Source organism: Amia ocellicauda, chromosome 3, assembly GCF_036373705.1.
Source record: "Amia ocellicauda isolate fAmiCal2 chromosome 3, fAmiCal2.hap1, whole genome shotgun sequence".
In the NCBI taxonomy this organism is placed as follows: Eukaryota; Metazoa; Chordata; class Actinopteri; order Amiiformes; family Amiidae; genus Amia; species Amia ocellicauda.
In genome coordinates, this window is record NC_089852.1 from 2,108,343 (window position 1) to 2,135,299 (window position 26,957).

Sequence of the window (26,957 nt, forward strand, 5' to 3'; positions counted from 1 at the left end):
ACAGCACAGCAATATACAGCACAGCACTACAGCACAGCACTACAGCACAGCAATATACAGCACAGCACTACAGCACAGCAATATACAGCACAGCACTACACCACAGCACTACACCACAGCAATATACAGCACAGCACTACAGCACAGCAATATACAGCACAGCACTACAGCACAGCAATATACAGCACAGCACTACACTGCACACAGCACTATACAGCACAGCACTACAGCACAGCACTACAACACAGCACTACAGCACAGCACTATACAGCACAGCACTACACTGCACACAGCACTATACAGCACAGCACTATACAGCACAGCACTACACTGCACTACACACAGCACTACAATGCACTGCACACAGCACTATACAGCACAGCACTACACACAGCGTGCAGTGCAGTGTGGGTCAGCGAGGGCGCGCTGACCTTGTCTTTGTCCTCGAGGAGCTGGTAGGTCTTGTTGTCGGCGCCGGGCACCAGGAAGTCTCCGTACAGCAGGGGCTGGCTGGGCAGCACCTCCTCGAACCCGGTGCCCAGCTCCTCCATGCGCTCCCTCATCAGCTGGTCGAACCAGTTGCGGTCGTCTTCGCTGACTAGCCGGTCCTGGAACACGCGGCAACTCTCGTGGTACCACAGACGAAGCAACAGCAGCTTGTCCTGCAGAAACAGCACACTGACCACACAGACCACTACACCAACACACACTGATACAGATACTGACCACCACACCAACACACACACTGACCACACTGACCACCACACCAACACACACACTGACCACACTGATACACACACTGACCACCACACCAACACACACACTGACCACACTGACCACCACACCAACACACACACTGACCACACTGATACACACACTGACCACCACACCAACACACACACTTACAACACTGATACACACACTGACCACCACACCAACACACACACTGACCACACTGACCACCACACCAACACACACACTGACCACACTGATACACACACTGACCACCACACCAACATACACACTGACCACACTGACCACCACACCAACACACACACTGACCACACTGATACACACACTGACCACCACACCAACACACACACTGACCACACTGATACACACACTGACCCTCACACTGAGCTCTACAGTACGCGGAACTAACCAGCACACTGGACAATACAATCCACTAACACTGAGTGACTGACAATCATGCTACGCACTACAGTGCATTAGCACTACCTGAGAGGGGGACTGACTGTCTAACTCAGTGTACAGTCCATGTTTACAGTGTACAGTCAATGTAACAGTGAACACACCCCATGTTTACTGTGCTCAGCCCATGTTTACAATGCTCAACACATGTTTACGGTGCTCAGTCCATGTTTACAGTGAACACAACCCATGTTAACAGTGCACAGTGGTGTTGGGGTCTCCCTACCCCTGTCTTGGAGGGCTCGGCCATCAGCATGCCCTGGAAGACCTTGGACAGGTCGCGCAGGTTGAAGGTGTAGTGGGACTTGGCGGGTGTGGGCAGCAGCTGGGTGGTGATGGTGGCATAGACGCGGATGGTAGCGTCAACCAGCGGCTCGACCAGGGGCTGGATCTCCGGCACGGGCTCTGGAGTACAGCATAGCATAGGGCCATCACTCCTTCACACACAGCACAGCACAGTACAGCACAGCACTACAGCATTGGGCCATTTTTCACAATTTCACATGACTTGCCCTCAATACATCTCTCGATTTAAACCCAATCACCCAACCCAATCCAAGAAGAGTGCTGCTCTCTGTCTGTCTCTCAATTAAATTATATTCAATTTGCTTTATTTGCATAATAAGTATACATTAGTATTGCCAAAGCATTATACAAATTATAACAAACAACATAACAATATTTAAACAACATAGGAAATACATACACCGCAAAACTTCCAACACTCGCCGGGTCTCAAAGAGCAGCCAGTCTCCAATAGTCGCCGGGTCGATTTATTTAATCATGTAAACAAAAGCCTGTCTCTAATAAATTGCAGATTACTTGACAATGTTTTATATATAAAGAAAAGGGAAATCGATACAGTTTCTAAAGATGCATTAACACGTTTGAAAGAATCTTCCACAAAATATTTACGTAAATTTGTATTTTTTTAGTTTTTGCATCTTTGTTTTCAGTAAATATATATACTGTATATTCATTTAAAAAAAACACCATCATGTGTGTTTTTATTAATTTATTTCTCATTTTAACTAACTATGTTTTAACTAACATTTTAATCCTTTTCAGTCAATGACTGCCTGAAGTCTGAACCCATAGACATCAGCAGATGCTGGGTTTCTTCCCTGGTGATGCTCTGCCAGGCCTGCACTGCAGTGTCTTTAGTTCCTGTTTGTTCTTGGGGTGTTTTGCCTTCAGTTTTACCCTCAGCAAGTGAAATGCTGCTCAATGGGATTCAGGTCAGGTGATTGACTTGGCCATTGCAGAACATTACACTTCTTCGCCACACTTTCACATTTCCCCTGCCACACTTCACCCCCCCGTCCCCCAGTGCCCCCTGGCCTCACCCGTCCAGCTGCCCAGGATGGTGGTGAAGATCTTCCTCTTGCTGGCGTGGTCCAGCTCAGTGAAGGACAGGTAGTTGAAGTGGCGGGTGAAGCGGGAGGTCACAGGGTTGCGGCCGCCCCCAGGGGGGCCCAGCGCGCACACAAAGTTCAGGTCCACCAGCAGCTTGAAAGTGCCTGAAGACAGAGGGAAAGACAGATAGAAAGAGACAGGCAGAGATAGAGAGAGAGACCAAAATTGAGCGTGGGTGACAATTCAGTCACACAGACACCAGCCGTCCTGCGCAGCCCTCTGTGACCCGGCTGTGCGGTCGATCAGCAGGCTGTGGACACGCGGCAGGGCGGCACTGCCTTAATGAAGCTCAGGTACTTGTTTTGCCTTTTTACACATGACACGGTACAACAACACCGCTCTGCTCCGCCTTACCGATCTGCCGCCGGTCGTACCAGCCGCGGTGGTCCATCCACTGGCGCAGCAGCTCGATGGGGGGCTGGGCTCCATACGTCTCCAACACCGGCATGTTCAGGTCGTCGATGAAGAACACGAAGTACTTCCCCAGCGGCGGCCCGAACACGCCCTTCCGCCTGCGGCACACGGCACACGGCACACGGGTCAGAGATGCGCTGCTGCAATCTGGCTCGTACCTACAGCTTCAATAACGAGCCATCTGCATTTCCCTTGTTAATTGTTTTATTGTTTGTATTGTACCTCCTTCCTGTTTACTGAGCCACTCTTTTATCACACTACCACTAATATCCTGTTACAGCACTGGGCAGCCATGTACTGCACGAGTTGCTACAGACAGGTAGACAGACATGCAGAGACACAGGCAGACACACAGGCAGACAAAGAGACAGAGACAGGCAGTGCGTCACCTCTTGTCCAGCTTGCTGTCGATGTAGTCCTGGGTCTGGTTGGCGGAGGTTCGAGCGGAGAACATGAGGAAGTGGGTGATGTACTCGGGGGGCATGTTCCTCAGCAGCTTGTCCGACACAGTCATGGTCTTCCCTGTGCCTGTGGGGCCCACGCACAGCACCTGCGCACACACACGCACACGCACACACATAAACACGGAGTAGGGTGTCATTTTGGATTTGTCTGTAGCAGTTGGAGAGCTAGGTTGTACTGTGTGTATTTGTCAGTGTCAGTGTCTCAGTGTGTGTCAGTGTGTCAGTGTCAGTGTCTCAGTGTGTGTCAGTGGGTGTGTGTCAGTGTCTCAGTGTGTGTCAGTGTGTAAGTGGGAGTGTCCTGAGGGCGTCTGGCTCACAGGCTTCTTGTTGGAGAGCAGCATGTCCAGCAGGTAGCACATGCGCACGGTGTCAGGGGTGGGGACGATGATGTCAGAGTAGCTGGTCTCCGGTGTGATGACTACCGTCTGGGAGGAGTCCATCCAGTTCACCCAGCGTACCTGAACACAACACACACACACACACACATGCCATGAACACACACACACGCCATGAACACATACACACACACACACACACACACACACACACACAGAGTAGCCCAGCATGGAGCTCCAGACGTCTCTACGGGAGCGGGCAGCTTGTAGCGCCCTGCGGAGACGGGCTGTGTGTGCGGGGGGTGCAAGGGGGCGTGGCCTCCAGGACTCACCTCTCTCTGTCTGTCCTCCTCCTCGTCCTCCGCCAGGCTGCTGACCCCGCCGTCGTCCAGCCTGTAATCGTAGACCAGGCCGCCCTCGGGGAAGCACAGCCGCACCTGCAGGACAGAGGGACAATGTCAGGGCAGACACACAACGCCGGGGCCACCACACTTAAAGGGTCTTGAAAGGATGTAAGGGTTATTGTTATTATTATTATTAACTGATGAAGATAATTAAATGAATTTGACTGAATCCAGTCCCCGCCAGCCTACCTTCTCGGCGGCCATCTTGTCTCTGAGCCAGGTGCTGAAGCGCTGGCAGCTGTCGGCATCGCCCGTGGCCCCCACGCTCCACACCAGCGCAAAGATGAACCAGGGCTCCACCAGCTCCCCCAGGCGGGACAGCGTCTCCGGGGGGGGTGGCCTGTCTCCCTGGGGACGGAAACACGCACACGTGAGGACAGGGCCTTAGGACAAGCCTGACCCCGAGGACAAGAGGCTTTGTGTCTACAGCTCTGTATGCCTGGCCAGGGGTCAGTCCACAGGGTGGCCTGCGGAATGGCTGTGGGGTGGGGGTGGGCAGAGGCGTGGGAGGTGGGCTGTGGAGAGATTGTAGGGCGGGCTGTGGGCTGCAGGTGGGGTGGGCTGCTCTGAGTGTCTCACCTCTCTGGGGATGAAGGGCTGGAAGAAGCAGTCCAGAAGTCTCAGCAGGCTGCAGGTCAGGTTGCTGTCCATGGAGGCGATGACTTCCCTCACAGACTGACGCACAAAGGTGATGGAGTCCTGAGACACACAGATACACAGACACACAGACACATACACAGACACATACACAGACACACAGAAACACAGAAACACAGACACACAGACACATACACAGACACATACACAGACACACACAGAAACACAGAAACACAGACACACACACACAGACACAGTTAGTCCTGAGCCCCTTGCTGTGACAGGCCCTGTGTTGTGACACCCCCCCCCACGGCGTGCCAGTTACACACAAGGCCCGCTTGCAGAACTCCACACAAGTTTGAAACCGTTGGCTTTGAGCAGCAGCGCACCACCATTAACAGCACCTCCCCAATGCCGTGAAGCCACTCGCCAGTCTATCAACACTGTCCAGTGACGGAGGAGGGGGTTCAGGGCTGCTGTTTCTGCTCATGTGTAAATGGGGGGGGGTACCTGTAGGAAGCTGTTGAAGAGGCGAGTGAGCTCGGGGGTGTGGGGCTGTATGGGGGTGGGCAGCGTGCGCAGCCAGCACTCTGTGAAGGGGCTCAGGCCCAGGATGCTGGGCTCCAGGTACACCATCCCACAGCGGGACACCGTCGCCGGAGACGCCACCGCCAGGTCCTGCACCTCAAACATCATCGTCATCACCTGGACACCGCAGAGACACACAGAAAGACACAGAGAGATACACACAGAGACACACAGAGAGACACGCAGAGAGACAAGCAGAGACACAGAGAGAGAGACACAGAGAGACACACAGAGATACAGAGAGATGCAGAGAGAGAGAGAGAGACAGAGACACACAGAGACAGAGAGAGACAGAGAGACAGAGATGGATAGAAACAAGCAGAGAGATACAGAGATACACAGAGACAGAGACAAGCAGAGAGACACAGAGACACAGAGACACACGCAGAGAGACATGCAGAGGCACACAGAGACATGCAGAGACACGCAGAGAGACACAGAGAGACACAGAGACAGAGACACAGAGAGGCATAGAGAGACACAGAGATGGATAGAAACAAGCAGAGAGATACAGAGATACACAGAGAGACACAGAGAGACAGGGAGAGACACGGAGAGAGAGATACATTGTCAGTCAGTCTTGGACGTGGAGTTCACAGGTGAGTTTGACTGAATGGGATGGGTGTTCATGCTGAGGAACAGGGGGGTCAACACCAACCACAGCAGCCTAATGGGACTTGTAGGGCGCACTGAACCTCAGTGTGACAAACCCCAGTGTGTCTGACAAACCCAGTGCATCCTGTGTGGAGGGTGGGGGGTGTAATTACGTCAGACAGCTTGATGATCTCCCCGGAGCTCAGACACAGCTTCTTGTTGTCGTCCAACACTGTGTTCATGTTCTCAATCCACACAGCATCCACCGGCCCGTCGAACATGTACCACTTCTTGTCCTGGTCTGTGGCCGATGCCCCCCCCCGGATCAGAGAGGACAGGATACCGTCCGTCCTGCAGAGCAAGGGGGAGCGGGAGAGGGGAAGAGGGAGCAGGAGAGAGTGAAGGAGAGAGAGAGAGAGAGAGAGAGAGAGAGAGAGAGTGAGGAAAAGAGGTAGAGGGAGGGAGAGAGGGAGAAGGAGTGTGAGTGAGTTTGTGTACCTGTGCGCGTGCATGTGTGCATATGTGCATGTGTGTGTGTGTGTTGTCCTCACCACTCGTGAGTGAGCAGGTCGAACTCCCCGTACAGCTGGCCCATGGTGATGGACTTGGGGTTGAGGACGTAGGTCTGAACGGCCTCATATTCCCCCCCGCTGACTGAGGCCTGGCCCTTCAGCGCCGTCAGGGCCGCCGCCAGCACCTCGTAGCACTGCAGGGGAGGCGGGGTGGGAATTGTCACTGTGTTCATGAGCAGATGCCCTCGCCCAGGGCATGTGACTTACAGCTCTCACAAACATACACTCATCTCAAAGCATATTCCCCATTACAGTAACTGCACAATAAATACAGTATACAATGCAAATCCTCATTAGTGTGAACGGAAACCCAGTGACCTCAGAGTAGCTGTGTTGTCAGAGCAGCTATGACCTCAGAGCAGCAGTGACATCAGCACAGCAGTGTTGTCAGAGCAGCAGTGACCTCAGAGCAGCAGTGACATCAGAGCAGTAGTGCTGTCAGAGTAGCAGTGACCTCAGAGCTGCAGTGACCTCAGAGCAGCAGTGACATCAGAGCAGCAGTGTTGTCAGAGCAGCAGTGACCTCAGAGCAGCAGTGACATCAGTGCAGCAGTGACATCAGCGCAGCAGTGCTGTCAGAGTAGCAGTGACCTCAGAGCTGCAGTGACCTCAGAGCAGCAGTGACCTCAGAGCAGCAGTGACATCAGCGCAGCAGTGCTGTCAGAGTAGCAGTGACCTCAGAGCTGCAGTGACCTCAGAGTAGCTGTGTTGTCAGAGCAGCTATGACCTCAGAGCAGCAGTGACATCAGCACAGCAGTGTTGTCAGAGCAGCAGTGACCTCAGAGCAGCAGTGACATCAGAGCAGTAGTGCTGTCAGAGTAGCAGTGACCTCAGAGCTGCAGTGACCTCAGAGCAGCAGTGACATCAGAGCAGCAGTGTTGTCAGAGCAGCAGTGACCTCAGAGCAGCAGTGACATCAGTGCAGCAGTGACATCAGCGCAGCAGTGCTGTCAGAGTAGCAGTGACCTCAGAGCTGCAGTGACCTCAGAGCAGCAGTGACCTCAGAGCAGCAGTGACATCAGCGCAGCAGTGCTGTCAGAGTAGCAGTGACCTCAGAGCTGCAGTGACCTCAGAGCAGCAGTGTTGTCAGAGCAGCAGTGTTGTCAGAGCAGCAGTGACATCAGAGCAGCAGTGTTGTCAGAGCAGCAGTGTTGTCAGAGCAGCAGTGTTGTCAGAGCAGCAGTGACCTCAGAGCAGCAGTGACATCAGCGCAGCAGTGCTGTCAGAGTAGCAGTGACCTCAGAGCTGCAGTGACCTCAGAGCAGCAGTGTTGTCAGAGCAGCAGTGTTGTCAGAGCAGCAGTGACATCAGAGCAGCAGTGTTGTCAGAGCAGCAGTGTTGTCAGAGCAGCAGTGTTGTCAGAGCAGCAGTGACCTCAGAGCAGCAGTGACATCAGCGCAGCAGTGCTGTCAGAGTAGCAGTGACCTCAGAGCTGCAGTGACCTCAGAGCAGCAGTGTTGTCAGAGCAGCAGTGACATCAGAGCAGCAGTGATGTCAGAGCAGAAGGCCCAGCAGTAAGGTGACAGAAAGTGCAATAATAAGTATAGAATAAATAACAATAAAGAACATTTATTATTATCCTTATTATCATTATCACTCTTATTATTACCATTATTAGTTTAATTATTTTCCTCCTCATCATCATCATTATACTTGGCTAGTGACATAGAAATTGCTCTGCGGCAGGGGGCGGGGGACTGACCTTGGTCTTGCCGGACCCCGACGGCCCCACCAGCATGAGCCCGTGCCGCACCACCGTGGTCTCGTACAGCTGGATGCACTTGGTGATGTAGTCTGCAGGACAGAGGACAGCGCTCACCGCACAGCTGGGGAACGCACAGACACAAACACACGCACACGCACACGCACACTCACACTCACATTCACATTCACATTCACACTCACACTCACACTCACACTCACACTCTCACACTCACACACACACAGGCCTGAGTTGCACTCACACACACACATGCACAGTGTGTTGGCACAGCTCTGAAGAGGTTCGTTATAAACTGAGACGGTAAGAGCTGCAGGCTGGGCCAGCTGTTCTATTGGGCCAGTCCAGACCATGAACAAACAGGCTGAAGCACGAAAAGAACAAGAGAAAGAAAGAAAAGATCGAAGGAAGGCAGTAGGATGCTCTCCTGCGATGCGCCCATCTCCTCTGTCCTCAGCACCACTCCCCATCAACATCAACCGCAAGCCCCCTGGCTCACCATCCACGTCCTTCAGGCACTTCTGGGTGCAGACGCTGCGGATTGAGCGCTCCAGGCTGCCGTAGTCGATGGGCTCCTCGCGGATGGTGGGGAAGAGGTCGGACACGATGCCGTTGAAGAGCTTCAGGTCGTCCTGCAGGAACTTGGGCACGTTGACGTCACGGATTGCGCGCAAGCAGATGAGCTCCTGCAGGGGGCAGCGCAGTTATTCAGACACGTGGTCACGGCACAGGGTTGACACAGAACAGGCAGAGTGGGGTCACGCGCGGTCACCTCGTTCATCGCCGGGTTCTCGCGCTTCAGGTTCCCGGCGGCGGAGATCACCGTCTTCACTGCCCTCATGCCGAAGTCATAGTGATCCTGCCACACACACACGCACAGACACACAGACACACAGACACACACGCACACACAGACACACACACACACGCACAGAGACAAGACAAGACTGCGTCAGGATGTGAAGCTGCTCAGATCGCACTGCTCCCCCGGCCACCGTTAGAGTGCAAACGCACGATCCACACGACCTCTGATGACCTCTCCGGGGCAGGGTGAGGTCTGTACGGGACAGACCTCTCTGTGTCCCACCCTGCCCCGGAGAGGTCATCAGAGGTCGCGTGGATCGTGCGTTTGCACTCTAACGGTCGGTGTTCCCCCCAGCAGTCTCCCCAAGGACCCTGGGACATCTGCCCACTGCTGCGCCGTGGCTGTGGTCTCTTGTCCCCAGACTCCCCCAACCCCCCACCGCGTAGAGGAGCACGTGGCCAGGCTGCCGACCTGGGAGCTGAGCTGCTCGGAGGAGAGCTTGAAGGTGGAGGTGATCTTCTTGGACAGCAGCTTGGCGTCGCTGAAGCCGAAGGAGTAGAGTGAGATCTCGGCGATCATGGCGTAGTCTGGCACCATCATGGCCACGGGTCGGAACAGCGCCTGCGACACACACACACAGTCAATGACACAGTCAATAGGCCGGGGGAGCAGTGCAATTGGTCGGTGGATGAGCAGCGTTACCTTCAGGTTGTCGGGCAGCTCGGTGCGGCCGGCGTAGCCTGGGTTCATGGTGATGAACACGGCACAGGACGGGACCAGAGGGATCTCGGCACCCTCGAACACAAACCTCTCCGCCTGCACACAGAGACACACACTTGTGAGTGTGAGTCTGTGTGTGTCTGTGTGTGTGAGTGTGAGTGTGTGTGTGAAGTGTGTTTTCACTTTTGACTGACAGTTGTGGTTGTGGAGGTCTCACCCTCTGCTGCTGCGCTTTCTGAATGGTGGTGATCTGCTGGGCCACCACGGACAGCACCTCCACGTCAATGCGGTTAAACTCGTCAAAACAGGCCCAGGCCCCGGAGCTGCGGCCACACGGCACAGTACGTCAGGATGTGGCGCGGCACAGTGACACACAGCATGGCACAGTCTGTCTGTGTGTGTGTGTGTGTCGGTCTGTCTCTGTGAGTGTGGTGTGTCTCTGTCTCTGTGTGTCTCTGTGTCTGTCTCTGTGTGTCTGTCTCTGTCTGTCACTGTGTGTGGGCCTGTCTCTGTGTCTGTGCATCAGTTTGTGCATGTGTGGGTCTGTCTCTGCGTGTGTAGGTGTGTCTGTGTGCGTCTGTGTGTGTCTCTGTGTGTGTGTGTGTGTGTGTGTCTGTGTGTGTCTCTGTGTGTCTCTGTCTGTCTCTGTCTGTCTCTGTCTGTCTCACCTGGCCAGGCCTTTCAGGAACTTGCCCATGGCCATGAAGTCCAGCTGGTCAGAGCAGTTGAAGACGACGGTCTGGATGGCCAGAGCTTTGCCCAGGTCCTTGGTGGTCTCCGTCTTGCCCGTCCCCGCGGGGCCGGCCGGCGCCCCCCCGAATTTGAGGTGTAGCGCCCCCGTCAGCGTCAGGTAGCACCTGTGTAGAGGTCGCCGAGCTGATCCTTAAGCACTGATCTCCACGCGTGGTCCCCCTTCCCCCCCGTGTGTCTGGCAGGAGTACGGGCGGGCTGTACCTGTCGGTCAGCGGCGTGATGACCAGGCGGCCGGTGTTGCCCAGGTACTCGTACCCATACAGGAACTCGGCGTTGACGGCGCGGATGTACAGGTCATCCCTGTCCCAGTAGTACCTGCAACCCCACAACCTCGCGGATGAGCAGCTGCACACACTGAGCACAGGGGACCCCCAAAACCTCCGATATGTGCAAAATGCATTGATGTGAATTTGGGAAATGCATGTCGAGAGACACCCCCAGAGCTCGGCAGGTAACGGTATAGCCTCACCTGGAACTGCACAGGCTCGCTAATTCAAGTTCAAAGGACATACGACCCAAAGGGTTAGGAGTGCTCTGATTGGCTGATACTGTGATTTTGTAAGCAATTCATTAGGCAAGAAAAATTAATTATGTCAATGGGGGCCTATGGGAGGCAATTAATTAAGTGAAAATTCGTTATCTGACTTTGGACTTTGGACAGACAGACAGTCAGGCAGGCAGACAGACAGACAGACAGACAGACAGAGAGAGAAAGAGAGAGAGAGACACAGACAGACAGGCAAGCAGACAGACAGAGAGAGAGAGATAGACAGGCAGGCAGGCAGAGAGAGAGAGGGAGACAGACAGGCAGACGTGGTGACCTGAGCTGGCTGATCCACTCGAAGTCGGACACGCTGTTCACGCCCTCCTCCAGCAGTCGCGCCGCCACATCCTTCGAGTGGACCTCAATGACGATGAGCGCCGACAGGACAGAGCGCTGCATGCGGGACAGCGGCCCACGGACCAGCGCCACCAGCTCACCCAGCTGCACGAGAACAGCACACTGACACTCTGGCACTGGCTGACACTCTCACACTGACACACAGGCCACTGACTGGCACTGAGTGTATGAAAATATAACTCTATATTTACAAGTAAACATCACACGAGCAGGACAGCCTGGGAGCTCGGTGGTACCTGGGCCTGCAGCTGGGGGTACAGCCTGTCCCCCAGGTCCCCTCTGTCCAGAGACTGTGACACCTCTGCCGTCCAGAAGGTCTGGCAGCCGGCGATGACCACCTGGCCCGGCCAGCACAGCACCCACTCCGCCCGCGGCATCTGTGGGGGACAAGAGGGGGAAGAGGATCAGAGACACATGCTCCAGCGTGTCGCGGGGCGGGGTGGGCGGAGCTGCTGACCTGAGGGTACTGGCGCAGGGCCCAGTCGATGTGGTCCCTCACGCTGGCCTTCATGGCGCGCTCCACCTCCAGCAGCCAGTCCTCCACGCTGCCCAAGGGCTGGACCGGGGCACACAGGCGCACCTCCTCCCCCTCCCCCGAGTACATGTGGGTTATCATCAGGTCAGGCTGGAACTGCAGCTGCGCAGGTCAGAGGGGGAGATAGGAAATCAGACCGGGACTGGGGGGGGGACAAGAAAGATAGAGAGAGGGAGGGAGAGGAGCAGGGGAGGCGCGGTACCCGGGCGATGTTCTCGAAGCACTTGCGCAGGTGCGGCTGCACGGCTGTAGGGTCCTTGGTCTGCGACAGGATCTCCAGCAGCTCGTCGTCCGACAGGAAGTAGAACCTGAAGGTGACAGGAAATGCATCACGCGTCTCTGCGCCCGGGCTGTGCGCCTGGCATCGCAGGGTTAGACAGGCAGAGTGCTCTGTGGCCAATTTGTTGCAAAATGTGTTGGGCGCTAGACCCAGTTGAGCTGATCGTTGGACTGGCTGCTGAGGCCTCACCTGGGGAAGGCCCCTCTCTTGGTCTCCAGGTACTCGCTCAGGCCCTTCTGCACCAGCTCCAGCAGCTTGTTGCACTCCCTCAGGCTCTCCAGCAGGCGGGCGTCCGGGCACAGTGCCATCACCTGCAGCACAGCGGGCGGACAGATCGAACTGAGCGGAGGGGCGTGAGGAGTCAAAACCGCTTCCTGACTCCCTGTGTGGCGGGTCACACGTGTGGCAGGTCACGCGTCCGACAGTGAAGACAGCGGTGGGGGGGCGTACCTGCTTGTTGTCGTTGGCATTCTTCATGACCTTGCGCCAGGTGCGCTCCATGGTCTGGTACCTCTTGCCCTCCACTGGGAGCTGCAGGTTGATGTCCTCGGAGCTGAAGATGGGCTCCAGGTACAGCCAGGACCGCTGGCACGCCAGCCACTCCTCCAGCACGTCCTGCAGAGCCCCACAGTACAGCACATTGACACAGAGTACCACAGCACAGCACAGAGTACCAAAGTACGGAGTCAGCACAGCACAGTACAGTACAGTACACTGACACACAGTACAGTACAGTGACACACAGCACAACACAGCACACTGACACACAGTGTGGCACAGCACAGCACACTAACACACAACACAGCACACTGACACACAGTACAGCACACTGACACACAGTACAGCACACTAACACACAGCACAGCACAGTGACACACAGTGTGGCACAGCACAGCACAGCACAGCACAGTGACACACAGCAGTGTGTGTGGAGATCCTGCAACGAGAGGGTGGGGTGCGGACCTGGGTCATGCGCAGCTTGCTCTCCCAGGTGCTGATTCGCTCCTCGAAGGCCTTCTTGTAGGGCGAGAAGGACATGCTCTGGGTCATGACAATGTGGTCGTCCAGCAGCTGTGCTGCCTCGTCCGGGTTCTTCAGGATGTAGGTGCCCGTGTCCTTGTAGGGCAGCACCTCGAACAGCACGGACTCCCACTCCAGCTGCATCTTGTCCAGGGCCTGAGGGAGGAAGAGGGGGAGAAGGGTTCAGTTTGTTCCAAGGGCATGTATTGTACAATCGGTGACAGTTATGATGATAATCGGGGCGAGAGAGGGCCGCACCTGCTCGATGGCGTATTCTTTGCCCGCCACCTCGGCCACCATGGCAATCTCCTGCACGTGGTCCTGCAGCCGCAGCTCCAGGCAGCGGGTGAAGGTCAGGCTGGCCTTGGGCTTCACGTTCATCTGCAGGCGCTCCGACAGCAGGTCCCAATGCCGGCTGCGCATGCCCGGGTTCCGCAGGCCCTGGATCAGCGGGACGTGCGGCCGGAACTCCTCGATCTTCCCGCGGATGTCCAGCGCCACGGCCTGGCAGGCTGCGCCCCGAGATGCGGGAGAGAGGAAGGGGTCAGAGAGGGAGAGGGAGAGGGAGTCCGACAACCGACTCACCGGGCTGTGTTCTCCCCCTCTGACCCTGTCTCGGGGCTCGGTGTCACCCCCTCCCGCCTCTTAGGCTGCACTGGCACTCACCAGGGATATCCTTGAACTGCTTGACGCACTTGTGAATGGTCTTGAAGGCCTCGTTGACGTTCTTCTCCAGCTGCTCGGCGTCGATGGAGCTCAGTGGGTCCTGCAGCCAGCTCTCCTGCCAGCGCAGCCAGTCCGACACGGTGGTCCACAGCTCCCGGAACGGCTGGAAGTCCCGCACCAGCTTCTGCAGCTTGTCGTACTGTGGGGTACACGGGGGACACACCGGGGGGAAACCGCAGGGACAGAGAGGGACACAATGTCAAAGGGACAGGCAGGCTTCAATTTGAAATGGCGTAATGTTTGTGTGAAGTGCGTGCGGATGACAGAGAGAGCGGAAGGGGGTCCGACCACGGGGGGCTCACGTTGGTGACGGGCATGCCGAACAGCCTCTCGCGGGCGTTGTAGACCTGCGCCATCTGCTGCGACTCCTTCAGCTGCTTGGCGACGCGCCGGACTTCGTTGGCGACCTCGTGGGCGCGCCCCACATCCGTGTAGGATGAGAACCCAGCCACCAGCATCTGCACAGACAGGAGCCCGTCCGCGCGGGTCAGTGTGGGTCAACGCCAGTTGGCGCTGGTCAGCAAGGGTCAAGTGTCCAGTGTGCCGCCCCCCCCTCACCTGCAGGGTGTCCAGCCGCTCCTGGAAGTTGTTCTGGTCGACGAGCTGGATCTGGTGGAAGCGCTGCTCGTCCTGCTCGTGCTGTGCGGCCGTGCTCTCCAGCTGGTCAAGAACCTTATGGGGCCAGGCCACCGCCGCCCATCTGCACACAGGACACAGAGGACAGAGGACAGAGAGGACAGAGGACACAGAGGACAGAGGACACAGAGGACAAAGGATGGACACAGAGGACAGAGGACACAGAGGAGACAAATTGTGCCCCTGGTGATAAATTGTATAGCAAAATATGCATATGATATAGCGGCGGGATGACGGGATGGGGGACAGCGGAGGGGCGGGGCAGGGAGCCGGCGTGGCTGCGGGGTAGGAGGTAGGAGGTCGGGGTGGGGGGGGCGTGCTCACTTGGCATTGAAGTCCTCAGTGGACAGGCTGTAGCAGAACTCGTCCATCAGCTCGTAATCGGCCATGGCCTTCGCTATCAGCTCCTGCAGAGAGGGGGGAGCAGGACAGTGTGAGCGGAGGACAGACAGCGGGAGAGCGGGGGAGCTCTGAGCACGGCGTGCTATGGGTACTGCTCTGTCAGAACCCCCCCAACAAAGAGTCTCGGTGCCAGGGAGTGCGAGGGCCCGAGGATCAGAGTGTCAGAGTGCCAGTGCCAGAGCGTCATAGTGTCGGTGTCAGAGTGTCAGCGTGCCAGTGTCAGAGGGTCAGAGTGTCAGAGTGCCAGTGTCACAGGGTCAGAGTGTCGCTGCTGTACCTCCTGTTCCTTCAGCTGCTCAGGGATCTGCTTCATCCATTCGCGCTGCTCTGCCAGCTCCTCGATGCTGCTGGGCTTCTCGTACAGCTTCTTGCTGAAGGCCCGGCACTGCCCACAGGCCTGCAGACACACAGCACAGCTCAGAGCAGCCCAGCCCAGCCCAACACAACCCAGCACCACACAGCTCAGAGCAGCACAGGAAGCGAATGTATATTCACGTTTGACATCACATGTTCATACTGTCCCGCGCCCGATACCACTGCTCCACCCTGCCTTTTTGAATCAAGACTTCAATTAACCAATTAATAAAAACGTGCACCGGGCCCCTGGGGGTGAGGACGTGGCGCCTGCAAGGGGACAGAGGAGACGGGGGGGATACGCACGTCATCCACTTGTTGGCGCAGTTTGCGGGCCAGCCGGTCCAGCACGGCGTCCACCAGGGCCCTGCGCTTCCTGGACAGACCCTGGCGCGCCGCCTCCACACTGACCAGGAAGGGTCCGATGACGATGGAGCCGGGGAGGGACAGGTCCACACGCTGCTGCTCCTGCAGGTGCTGCTCCACCTCCCGCCGCACCTCCTGGGGGCTCTGCTCCGATTGGCTGTGCTGCCTGAGGGGGAGGAGCCGAGGATGAGCGGGACATGCATTGATACAGACACACATAAAAATAACATACACAGATACACACACATCATTTACATACACCGATCAGCCATAACATTATGAGCACTGACAGGTGAAGTGAATAACACTGATAATCTTGTTATCATGGCACCTGTCAGTGGGTGGAATATATTAGGCAGCAAGTGAACATTTCGTCCTCAAAGTTGATGTGTTAGAAGCAGGTTCTGATAGAAAGGTGTCAGAACACACAGTGCATCGCAGTTTGTTGCGTATGGGGCTGCGTAGCCGCAGACCAGTCAAAGTGCCCATGCTGACCCCTGTCCACTGCCGAAAGCGCCTACAATGGGCACGTGAGCATCAGAACTGGACCACGGAGCAATGGAGGAAGGTGGCCTGGTCTGATGAATCACGAGTTCAAGGTGTTGAATTCCCCAGATCTCAATCCAATCAAGCATCTGTGGGATGTGGAGGTCCCACCTCGCAACTTACGTCTTGGTGCCAGATACCACAGCACACCTTCAGAGGTCTAGTGGAGTCCATGCCTCGATGGGTCAGGGCTGTTTTGGGACCTACACAACATTAGGCAGGTGGTCATAATGTTATGGCTGATCAGTGTATATACACAATTTGCATGCATACATACACACACAAACAATTTATACAAAGACACACAAAGACAAGCACAGATGAGCATAGACACACACGGACACACACACGCGCATGGACACACAGACACACGGACACCGACGTGCACAGACGGCATGGCATACTGGAGGTAGCTCTCGACGTCAGTGTTGTGCAGCTCCAGGTGGCGCTCATACTCGCGGGCGTAGGCGCGCAGGGGCAAGACGGCCTGGCGCAGGGCGTGGCGCACGCGCTCCCTCAGCTCAGACACCGCCGGCTCCCACTGCCCCACTGACTCCAGCAGGGGCGTCCCGCTGATGAACAGCTCCTTCAGCACGGACTGAGGAGGGGAAGGGAGGAGGTGGTAAGAGGGAGGGAGGGAGCAGGACAGAGGAGGAGCCGCGCGAGAGAGAGACGGGCGGCAACCTGACCTTCTCCAGCCGGGGGACACTGTGCGTGGCCAGGATGCCCTTGTCGAACAGCGCCACCGCAACCGCCTCAAAGCTCTCCAGCGGGGTGCTGTAGTGGACGCCCCTGCGGTCCAGGACAAGGTCCACCAGGAACAGGGGGTTCCTCTTGGGCCTGGGGGACGGGACAGGAAACACCACACTGTACTACACACCATACGACACACCGTACGACACACTGTACTACACACCGTACAACACATCATACAACAATGCAAACTGCATCACAGCACACAGCAGTGCAATCACCGAGCAACAGAGATAAAGAAAGAAGGACAAAAAAAAAAGAGAGAGTGGAGACAGATAGGAGGAGACACGTGGGGACAGACAGGAGGAGACACATGGAGACAGAGAGGAGAGAGAAGGGAGCCGAAACTCAGAGAGCCGTGCGCACCTGTAGGGGCTGTTGATGAGGTCGGGGCCCCAGACCAGGCCGGGGGGGCAGCGCAGCGTGCTGTGGCAGGCGTCCAGCAGCAGCTGTGTGTAGCTGACCAGCGAGTCCTGTACCAGGAAGCGCAGCGAGTCCTGCAGGCTGAAGCGCAGCCGCTCCATCAGCCGGCTCAGCTTGGACAGCTGGTACACCTCCCAGCGCCGCTCCGACAAGCAGAACCAGCCCTTGCCCATGTCCCGCAGGCTGCCCCGCACCGCCGCCCGCAGCGTGGACACCCACGAGTCCCGCAGGTACAGCTGCACCTGCCAGGGGGAGACGGGGGTGAGACTGCACAGCTGTGTGTGTGTGTGTGTGTGTGTGTGTGTGTGTGTGTGTGTTGTGTACCTGTGCGGCGCACTGGGACTGCGTCAGTTCAAACTCCTCCAGCCGAACGCTCTTGCTCAGGTTGAAGTGGAACAGGCTCATGGCCGCCACCTTGTTGCACTCGGCGCGCACCCGGGTCAGCGCCTGGATGACCTCCGGCTTGGTCAGCAGCGAGCGGAAGCAGAAGGCCTGGCGGATCTCAGAGAACGGGTAGGCCGGGACGTCCACACAGCCTGGCAGCGCACCGGACAGGAGCGCCAGCAAGAACAACATCAGCATTAGCACAGGCACAGCGAGGGGATGATTTAAACTGTGTACACAGCGCTCCCAATTGGACGGAGAGGATTCCCCTCGACCAGAGAGCAGACAAGAGAGACTTTGCTCCCAGGCACAACAGCAGCATTCCCCCCGGGACTCAAACCCACAGCTACCAGCCCAGAGCCCTGACCTCAGGTGAGAAGAGTGAGAATAAAGACAGACTATGAGTTCCTTGCTTTTCCTTAAACAAATATATGTTTCATAATATAAGATTAGATATTTTTTACAGAAAGCTGAGTGTAAAGAAATGTATGAGACATAACACCTGTCTGTCTGTGTCTGTCTCTCTCTCTCTCTCTCTCCACCCCACCTTTCTCCGGCATCCTCTCCCGCTGTGGCTCCGGCAGGGTGATGTAGCTGAAGTCCAGCCGGTTGGCTCTCACCACGCTGTCAAAGCACATCCGGTTCATAGTGCGCTGGTAGTCCAGGCACACCTCCCTCTCCAGTCTCTCCACACAGGCCTGCAGCCTGGAGAGAGGGAGAGGAGAGAGGGAGAGAGGAGAGAGGGAGGAGAGAGAGGATAAGTACATAAATAAATGGAAGATAAACAGGCGTGTCTGTCTGGCTGTGAGTCTTACAGCTGTTTGCGGAGGCCAGGAGTGGACAGGGCCCAGTGTGTGAGTTTGCCCAGGCTGTCGGCGCTCAGGGGTGGCACCCCTTCCACGGGCATGCAGTCCACAGACAGCTGGTAGAGCAGCAGGGCCTCGGTGGCGGCCCGGGCCTGCTGGGCTGAGCGCACACGCCGGGCAAAGCAGCGCGGGTCCTCGGCACAGAACGCCAGCCTCACCCGCGGCACCCAGTACTGACAGGGCAGCGTGGTGCCCACTGCTGCTGGAGGAGAGAGGGAGAGAGAGATGTGTATGATATGTATTAGTTTTAGTTATTGAAATGGACTTAATCATACTCATTAATAATAGAAACAGGAGACAGAATGGGAACAAGAGATAGAACAGGAACAGGAGACAAAATAGGAAAAGGAAACAGAACAGGAACAAGAGACAGAACAGGAACAAGAACAAGAGACAGAACAGGAACAAGAGAGAACAGGAAAAAACAGAAAACAGGAACAAGATACAGAACAGGAACAAGAACAAGAGACAGAACAGGAACACGAGACAGAACAGGAACAAGAACACGAGACAGAACAGGAACAAGAGACAGAATAGGAACAAGAACAAGAGAGAGAACAGGAACACGAGACAGAACAGGAACAAGAACAAGAGACAGAACAGGAACAAGAACAAGAGACAGAACAGCAACAAGAACAAGAGACAGAACAGGAACAAGAGACAGAACAGGAACAGGAGACGAAATAGGAAAAGGAAACAGAACAGGAACAAGAGACAGAACAGGAACAAGAACAAGAGTGAAGACTCTGTATAGGAAGTTGAAGAAAGTGTTTTGTGATAATTATATAATGTTTTATATGAATACTAGCATTAGAAGTAGTTTTGTATACAGACTGAGCAGATTAGATTTAGCAGCACAAGTAAAGGGTGAACAAGGTTGGTTTGTTAGAATCTCCTGTCAGTAATGAAAGATCACACAGTGCTGAAATAGCCTACAGATGTCTGCTGTGAATTTGTTTATGACTTAATCGTTTCTCAAGATAGGCAGAAATTGTTTCTGTTAACGAGCGATTGACACTAGGTAAATGACGACCATGGGATCGCGTCTTCCTAGTGCACATCAAAGACGGACATCTGCTTTTTGTATCCATCACCTCTTCACGGGAGGACAGATCGTAAACGGACCCGGACCTGTATCTTCTGATTGGATGAACGGCCATAAGATGTTACGTCATTTTTCCTATGAAGTTGTACTCATGTTTGTAAACATTAAGTCTCACTGAAGGAATTATTCCTGACGTGGGGCTTCCGAGCCGGCTTGATTAAAGTTCTGTTTGCTTTGTCTCCGCGACTCTCCACTTATTTCTGAGACGGTTCTACAAGAGACAACAGGAACAGGAACAAGAGACAGAACAGGAACAAGAGAACAGGAAAAAAGAGAAAACAGGAACAAGAGAGAGAACAGGAACAAGAACAAGAGAGAGAACAGGAACAAGAACAAGAGACAGAACAGGAACAAGAGACAGAACAGGAACAAGAACAAGAGACAGAACAGGAACAAGAACAAGAGAGAGAACAGGAACAAGAACAAGAGACAGAACAGGAACAAGATACAGAACAGGAACAGGAACAAGAGACAGAACAGGAACAAGAACAAGAGACAGAACATGAACAGGAGACAGAACAGGAACAAGAACAAGAGACAGAACAGGAACAGGAGACAGCACAGGAACAAGAGACAGGAAGCAGTAGTTTAGTGCTGTTTGTTTGCTTGCCTCCGTTGAGGATGGTTCGCCCCTGTGTGTCTCGCACCCTCCCAGCTGTGTCAGCCCGGTGCACCAGGTACAGCTTCCTGTCACTGCTGTAGTCCAGCACCCCCACCAGCTGCCAGCTGTACTGCAGGGCGGTGCTCTTGGGGTCGGCTGCAGGAGCGGGGGGGGTAGGGCATGTTAGGGGCAGATAGACCAGGCAGCACTGCACACACAACATGTGTCATTACGCTACGATGATGTGTTGTGCAGTGTGGTGCAGTGTGTGATGCTTTTACCATGTTTATACTGCATTCAGATTTAAAAGGCTGTACAGATGTTTTTCTGTCACTTTGTGTGGACAGAGAGCAGGTTGTCAGCTGTCAGTCTCTGTTGTGCACCCCCATCCCCCACAACACACAACCCCCCACTCCGTACCGAGTGCCAGCTCATCGTCCTCGGGGAGGAGAGCCCTGGCCGGGACAGGTTTGCGGTCAGGTGACTCCGGCTCGTAGCCCAGAGACAGCCAATCACCCGGCGTCCGGCAGTCAAACTCCTCGTCATCAAATACCTGCATAGAGAACACAGTCGGGCAATACAACACCGTACACACACATACACGGACGGACACACACACTCACACACAGGCACACACCCACACACACACACACACAGTGGTGATTCTAGAGTATGTGGGGGCCCCAGGCAAAATAATTCCTGACGGTGTTGGTATTTTCTCCCTTGAGAGCGGGGGTGTTTCCCATTTGGGGGCCCCCAGGCAATTGCCTGAGATGCCTACTCCCTTGCGACACCCCTGCACACACCCATTCTCACACACATACACACACACACACACACACACTCACACACGGACAATACAGCACAGTCAACACACTCACACATGGACAATACAGCACAGTCAACACACACACACACACACACAATACAGCACAGAGGACACACACAGAGCTACAGCACAGGACTGTGATATACATTGGCGCACCTCCAGGGGCAGGAAGCTGGTGGTGGTGCGACCCGGGTTTTCTCCTGCCTTGGGGTGGCGCGGCATCAGCTGGTTGGAGTCAACACCCAGTTCAGCCAGCAGCTCACCCAGGTCCAGACCCCGGTACTGCCGTCTCCGCCTGGTATCGGGCACAGAGACACACACACGTCACTCTGTACACTAAAAAATACAGCTCTCAGCTCCTCAACTGGGTAAGACCAGACTAGACCAGACTGGATTCAACTGGACTGGACCAGATTGGACTGCATCCACCAGGCCCTGCACTCACCGCTCAATCTCGACCCGGCGCGGGCACTGCCCTGGTGCGACCTGGTAGGGCAGCTGCACCTTGGCGGTGTAGCCGCACTGGGAGAAATCTTCGGCCCTCTGCGGCCGGGCGCTGGGGCCGCTCTGCTCGGCCTCGGGCAGCCAGTCCGGGGCGGGTGGGCTGCGGAAAGTGGTCACTGAAACACAGAGGAGAAGATCAGGCTTGTGTGTGTGTGTGTGTGTGTGTGTGTGTGTGGAGGGGGGGATGTGTACAGTACCTGCGGGGGTGTGCTGCCCGAGGCTGGACTGGCTCAGCAAGTGCTGCTGGGTCACCGGTCCCTCCAGACAGGACTGAAACAGACACAGACACGGATCGGACTGCACTCCTCCACCAAGTCACTTCTGCTGTGAGTTCACTTATTCATTTATCTTTTTTTATTCATTAGCACTACTAGATAGATAAGAAACTAGAGAGAGAATGAGATATGTAGATTAGATATGGAGGGGGGGAGAGCAGAGAGGGATATATCTCTCTGTCTCTCTCTCCCTCCCCCTCTCTCCCTCCCTCCCCCTCTCTCTCTCTCTCTCTCTCTCTCTCTCTCTCTCTCTCTCTCTCTCTCTCTCCCTCGGTTTTTAACATTTCCACACAAGTTAAGTTACATTTCATGGACATGCAAATAAAATGAGCAAATTAGTAAAGAAGTAAAGATGCAGGAAGAAGAGGAGGAGGAGACCTGCAGCTGTGGGGCGGCAGCCTGGCTGATGAGGTCGGAGTAGAAGCCCCTCTGGGCGATGACGGGATACTGTCTCTTGCGGGGCTGTCCGGTGCCCAGCTGGGCCGGGGGGGTGCGGGGGGTGCGGGGCGGGTGAGGGTTCAGAGCCGCACCGCCTGGGGGGGGACTCTGCTGCAGCTGACTGTCCTCCATCACAAACACATCTGCAACTGCCACACAAATACTATCACACACACAGGATACCAATACACAGGTGCTCCTACAGGTGTTTCTGTGGGCACGTGATTAAACGTATCAAATATTGCAAAAACCGAACCAAACAACTGATTAATTGATTGATTGATTGATTGACTGATTGATTGGCTGCCGCACAAACTACTGTCTTCATTGTTGATAGTTATTCGGTGACAGGTCGCCCACCCTTATAAACATTCAACATATTTAGCATAATTCTTAACATGTTTGTAGACATATACAACTTATTGTCATTTTAGTACATTTAATCCTATACTATATATAGTAAAATATACACTTTTATACCAGGCATCACAGGTTTCAAAGTCACAAATCTCACGCATTGAGCTGGTCTTGTGTTTGTACACGCAGCGCAGCAGCAGCTCAGCCCAGTTCACACGCTACTCCAGAATGGGGTTTTGATCGTATTGTTAGTAGAGCAGCGGTAGTAGTGTGATAGTAGTGTGATAGTAGTGTGTGTGTGTGTGTGTTGTTGTTGTGTGTTCACAGACTCGCACTCACCTCCTCCGCTCAATCTCGGTCTCGGTCTCTTAGCGACTGGACGCCGCGACCGCTGCTAGGGAGAAACCATTCCGCCCGGTGGGGGGGGCGGCCCGGGGCGGGTCAACCGGTCCGGCGAGGCGCTTCACGTTTTAACCCCATAATGAACCAGCCGGTTCGGGTGCGGGTGTATCTGTAGCAGAGCGGAAGGGCACTGTGCCGGGTCGGCGCCCGGGCCACGACGCTGAAAACCGTGTCTCCCACTCCCCCCCTTTTGGAGGAATGGTAGATCCTCACGAATGCCAGGGGGAGCCGCGCCGTTTACAACCGACACAGTGACACACGGAGGACAGAGCGCCCTGTGCTGGAGGGGGCTGCTCTGGTTCTGTGTTCTGTGTGTTCTGTGTGGTTCTGTGTGTTCTGTGTGTTCTGTGTGCTGCTGTGGTTCTGTGTGTTCTGTGTGCTGCTGTGGTTCTGTGTGTTCTGTGTGCTGCTGTGGTTCTGTGTGTTCTGTGTGTTCTGTGTGGTTCTGTGTGTTCTGTGTGCTGCTGTGGTTCTGTGTGTTCTGTGTGGTTCTGTGTGTTCTGTGTGTTCTGTGTGGTTCTGTGTGTTCTGTGTGCTGCTGTGGTTCTGTGTGCTGCTGTGGTTCTGTGTGTTCTGTGTGTTCTGTGTGGTTCTGTGTGTTCTGTGTGGTTCTGTGTGGTCTGTGTGGGTCTGTGTGGTTCTGTGTGGTTCTGTGTGGTCTGTGTGGGTCTGTGTGGTTCTGTGTGTTCTGTGTGGTTCTGTGTGGTTGTTTCTTTGAGTCACTGAAATGATTCCTTTCATTCAGGTCATTTCATAGGTTTATTTCATACACACTCACACTCTCTCTCTCTCACACACACACACACACACACACACACACACACACACAACACAAATAAAGAAAAAGAAAAGGCAGTATTTAAGATCAAGTGTAATGTTTCTGTTTGTGTTTCGAACACTTCCACACACAAACACATTTAGAAACACACAAACTCAGGGAATGACAGCCAGGGAGGCAGTGGATATAGCTGTACAGTTTATTAAGAAAGGACAGAGACAGAGACACAGCTCAGCACGGCACCCCTGCCCGTCTCCTGACCCCCAATTCTCGTGAGCAGGAGAAGCCACACTCGCCCGCTCGGCACACGCACACGCACACGCACACTTCAGGGGCCACAGACTAACACAGCTGGTAGGTCTTGTGTCTCTCAATGTCCCCCGAGGTGCAGTATCCCTGTGTGCTGACTGGCCAGCTGCCAGGGCTGGGCGCAGGCCGGCGTCGGATTGGCTGGAACAGAACCGCCTCTGGCTCTCGGCCCGTCTGGGGCAGATATAGGCGCATTCCCTCCAGGGCCCGGCCTGGCCAGAACGCATCTGGGTCAGAACGCCGGCTCGGGGACGGCTTGAGATTCCTGAAATCACAGACAGGCAATATAGACAGACAGACAGCGAGACAGAATGTTCCAACCTCCATCTCTCTCTCTCTCTCTCTCTCTCTCTCTCTCTCCATCCCTCCCTCTCTCTCCGTCCATCTCCCTCTCTCGTCCCACTGACCGGGTGATGTGCTCATACTCCTCCAGGGTCAGCCAGCAGTCTGTCTTGTGACCGACCCTTACCCGACCAGTGGACAGGGTCACGAACTTCTTGCCCCTCTGGACAGACTTGCGGGGGGGATACACGGGCCTGCTGTGGGGGGAGGACAGCGTGTGAGTGTGTGTGTTGATGCTGTGGGCGTGTATATCAGATGTGAGTGTCTGTGTGTGTGAGAGTGTGCATTTCTGAAGGACAGACCTGCCCTGCTGAGGTCTGTGTCGTCTCACTCCTGTGACGAAGCCCCCTTCCTCCTCCTCCCCCTGTCCCCCCCGGCTGTCCCCTCCGCAGCCGGGCCTGGCAGCGGGGCTCATCCCGGGCTGTCTCAGCCTGAGGGGCCGGTCAGCGGGGCCCAGCACACTGTCCCCAGGGTACAGCAAACCTTGAATGAAGATGAGAACCAGATAATTGTGTATTTCAGTGGCAATAATACAAAATACTTCTTGGAGTTGCCATGTGTGCTTTGAGTGAGAGACTTCACACAGTGGACATCTGGACTCATGAAGGAGGAAAGGAGGAGGAGAGAGGAGTGTGGTGCTGTGCCGGTGGTCTCACCGCGGTGCAGGGCGTTGCTCCTCAAGGTGGGGGCATGCATGTGGCTCATCCTCAGGGTGTCCTGCAGCTCACACAGACAGCGCCGGCGGTACCGGTCCACCGCCTCCCCGCTGCCCCCCCCCAGCGTGGAGGGCAGGGCGTGGCCGTCCACCTCTGCACTGCCGGTTCGCACCACACGGCACGGGGCCGGTCCCACACTGCCAGGCTGCCGGGGATGACAGGAATCAGGACACGTCAGCACCACCCAAGGCTTCACACCTCAGCACTTCACCGCACTACCATACTGGACACTACTCACCCCCCTGGCAGTGCGTCTCCGGTGCCGGTGCAGCCGCCCCAGCTCCTCCTGCTCCTCCGGGCCCAGCGGCCGCCCCTCCTCCAGGCAGGGGGGGGGCACCTCCAGGAAGGGGGAGCTGCTGTGGTGCGCGCTGGGCTGGGGGGGGGTGGGGGTCAGCAGCCACGGGGAGCCGCTCCCCACAGAGAGGGAGGTCTGGGGACTGACCCACACCCGGGACCCCCCCACCTCGCTACTGGACTGGTCACTGTCCAACTCTGTGCAGAGACAACGTGGTCAGACACAGAGAGACAGGTGCTGCAGGTTCAAAATAAATCCAAAATCTGTGCACCGCCCCCCCCCCCCCCGCATTGCCAGCGGTGCCCTGCAGGGCGCAGTGTTACCTGAGCTCCTCAGAGCCTCCCTCTCCTGCAGCCGGCTGGTCCTGCCGCCGCTCACCAGCTGCCTGTAGCTCACTGTGCCGGCGTCCCCCCCGCCAAGGGCCGACACCAGGTCGTCCAGCTGGGACTCGTCCACAGGGACCCCCTCCTGCAGGAGAGCAGCTCAGTCAGCCCCCCCACGGCCCGAGCAGCCGCAGCAGCCTGTGACAACCCCGCTGTGTTGCGCTGTGTTGCTCTGTCCTGCTCCAGTCAGTTCTCTGTGGTTCTGTGTTGTGATGCTCTGTGTGGCTCCCTGCAGTTCTATGTGGTTTTGATCTGTGAGGTTCCGTGTGTTTTCTGTATGCTCGTGTGTTGTGTGGTCCTGTGCGGATCTGTGCGCATCTGTGCGGATCTGTGCGGATCTGTGCGGTTCTGTCCGGCGACGGTGACCTGCTGGAAGAAGGTTCTGAAGTCATCCCGGGAGAGCTGGCCCGTGCGGTGCCGGTCCAGTCTGAGGAACAGCTCTCGCAGCTGCAGCCTGTGAGCGCAGAGGTACTGCTGCAGGGCCCGCTGCGCCGGGGGGGTGGGCCGCACGAGCGCCGGGGGAGCCGCCCTGCCCTGCCGGCCTCGCCCCGCACATGGTGACATCACCTCCTGGAAAATAAGACACATAAGAACCAACCCCCCCACACCTGTGTTAGAGCGGAGAGAACTGGACACGGCTGAAACGCTGCCATGAAACTCCAGCCGCACAGACCCTGTCTTCACTCAACACCCTCAACCCCCTCCGAACTGACCCCAGCACCGATGCCAGGTGCCCTCCCCGCTGCTCAGGAGGACGAGTGTCGGTGTTCTTCCTACCTTGGGTTTCAGGGGGGTCCTCCTGCCCTGCTCCCTCTCCCCCCAACCCCGGGCAGTTCTCT

At 55.8% G+C, this 26,957-nt stretch overlaps 2 protein-coding genes across 2 annotated transcripts in view; both read right to left on the reverse strand.

Annotated features, from left to right (window-relative positions):
* The window catches only part of dnah1 (dynein, axonemal, heavy chain 1), a 38,281-nt gene extending 15,613 nt beyond the window's left edge, over nucleotides 1-22,668 (reverse strand). Inside the window, exons 1-46 of the mRNA XM_066699683.1 lie at nucleotides 22,477-22,668; nucleotides 22,021-22,093; nucleotides 21,765-21,939; nucleotides 21,476-21,614; nucleotides 20,911-21,043; nucleotides 20,485-20,646; nucleotides 18,734-18,980; nucleotides 18,466-18,623; nucleotides 17,859-18,070; nucleotides 17,478-17,776; nucleotides 17,048-17,198; nucleotides 16,763-16,956; nucleotides 15,753-15,978; nucleotides 15,370-15,489; nucleotides 15,015-15,097; nucleotides 14,613-14,754; nucleotides 14,357-14,512; nucleotides 13,995-14,193; nucleotides 13,587-13,840; nucleotides 13,272-13,484; nucleotides 12,759-12,923; nucleotides 12,498-12,619; nucleotides 12,231-12,336; nucleotides 11,951-12,130; nucleotides 11,730-11,870; nucleotides 11,414-11,577; nucleotides 10,794-10,907; nucleotides 10,508-10,696; nucleotides 10,057-10,162; nucleotides 9,822-9,935; nucleotides 9,591-9,740; nucleotides 9,087-9,173; nucleotides 8,814-9,000; nucleotides 8,297-8,388; nucleotides 6,576-6,730; nucleotides 6,198-6,375; nucleotides 5,353-5,547; nucleotides 4,825-4,944; nucleotides 4,435-4,593; nucleotides 4,174-4,278; nucleotides 3,824-3,964; nucleotides 3,432-3,592; nucleotides 2,983-3,140; nucleotides 2,559-2,732; nucleotides 1,439-1,617; nucleotides 432-662 (exon numbers count right to left, since the gene is read on the reverse strand). Of these exons, the coding sequence (XP_066555780.1) occupies nucleotides 432-662; nucleotides 1,439-1,617; nucleotides 2,559-2,732; nucleotides 2,983-3,140; nucleotides 3,432-3,592; nucleotides 3,824-3,964; nucleotides 4,174-4,278; nucleotides 4,435-4,593; nucleotides 4,825-4,944; nucleotides 5,353-5,547; nucleotides 6,198-6,375; nucleotides 6,576-6,730; nucleotides 8,297-8,388; nucleotides 8,814-9,000; nucleotides 9,087-9,173; nucleotides 9,591-9,740; nucleotides 9,822-9,935; nucleotides 10,057-10,162; nucleotides 10,508-10,696; nucleotides 10,794-10,907; nucleotides 11,414-11,577; nucleotides 11,730-11,870; nucleotides 11,951-12,130; nucleotides 12,231-12,336; nucleotides 12,498-12,619; nucleotides 12,759-12,923; nucleotides 13,272-13,484; nucleotides 13,587-13,840; nucleotides 13,995-14,193; nucleotides 14,357-14,512; nucleotides 14,613-14,754; nucleotides 15,015-15,097; nucleotides 15,370-15,489; nucleotides 15,753-15,978; nucleotides 16,763-16,956; nucleotides 17,048-17,198; nucleotides 17,478-17,776; nucleotides 17,859-18,070; nucleotides 18,466-18,623; nucleotides 18,734-18,980; nucleotides 20,485-20,646; nucleotides 20,911-21,043; nucleotides 21,476-21,614; nucleotides 21,765-21,939; nucleotides 22,021-22,093; nucleotides 22,477-22,668 (7,401 nt within the window). The remainder of the gene's footprint in view (nucleotides 1-431; nucleotides 663-1,438; nucleotides 1,618-2,558; nucleotides 2,733-2,982; nucleotides 3,141-3,431; nucleotides 3,593-3,823; nucleotides 3,965-4,173; nucleotides 4,279-4,434; nucleotides 4,594-4,824; nucleotides 4,945-5,352; nucleotides 5,548-6,197; nucleotides 6,376-6,575; nucleotides 6,731-8,296; nucleotides 8,389-8,813; nucleotides 9,001-9,086; nucleotides 9,174-9,590; nucleotides 9,741-9,821; nucleotides 9,936-10,056; nucleotides 10,163-10,507; nucleotides 10,697-10,793; nucleotides 10,908-11,413; nucleotides 11,578-11,729; nucleotides 11,871-11,950; nucleotides 12,131-12,230; nucleotides 12,337-12,497; nucleotides 12,620-12,758; nucleotides 12,924-13,271; nucleotides 13,485-13,586; nucleotides 13,841-13,994; nucleotides 14,194-14,356; nucleotides 14,513-14,612; nucleotides 14,755-15,014; nucleotides 15,098-15,369; nucleotides 15,490-15,752; nucleotides 15,979-16,762; nucleotides 16,957-17,047; nucleotides 17,199-17,477; nucleotides 17,777-17,858; nucleotides 18,071-18,465; nucleotides 18,624-18,733; nucleotides 18,981-20,484; nucleotides 20,647-20,910; nucleotides 21,044-21,475; nucleotides 21,615-21,764; nucleotides 21,940-22,020; nucleotides 22,094-22,476) is intronic.
* A 1,588-nt stretch (nucleotides 22,669-24,256) lies between these two features.
* efcab12 (EF-hand calcium binding domain 12) overlaps nucleotides 24,257-26,957 on the reverse strand; it is a 3,128-nt gene continuing 427 nt past the window's right edge. Inside the window, 7 exon segments of the mRNA XM_066699686.1 lie at nucleotides 24,257-24,647; nucleotides 24,790-24,921; nucleotides 25,027-25,207; nucleotides 25,381-25,585; nucleotides 25,679-25,932; nucleotides 26,059-26,203; nucleotides 26,485-26,957. The exon segment at nucleotides 26,485-26,957 is cut by the window's right edge and continues 427 nt beyond it. Of these exon segments, the coding sequence (XP_066555783.1) occupies nucleotides 24,416-24,647; nucleotides 24,790-24,921; nucleotides 25,027-25,207; nucleotides 25,381-25,585; nucleotides 25,679-25,932; nucleotides 26,059-26,203; nucleotides 26,485-26,957 (1,622 nt within the window). The 3' untranslated portion in view covers nucleotides 24,257-24,415.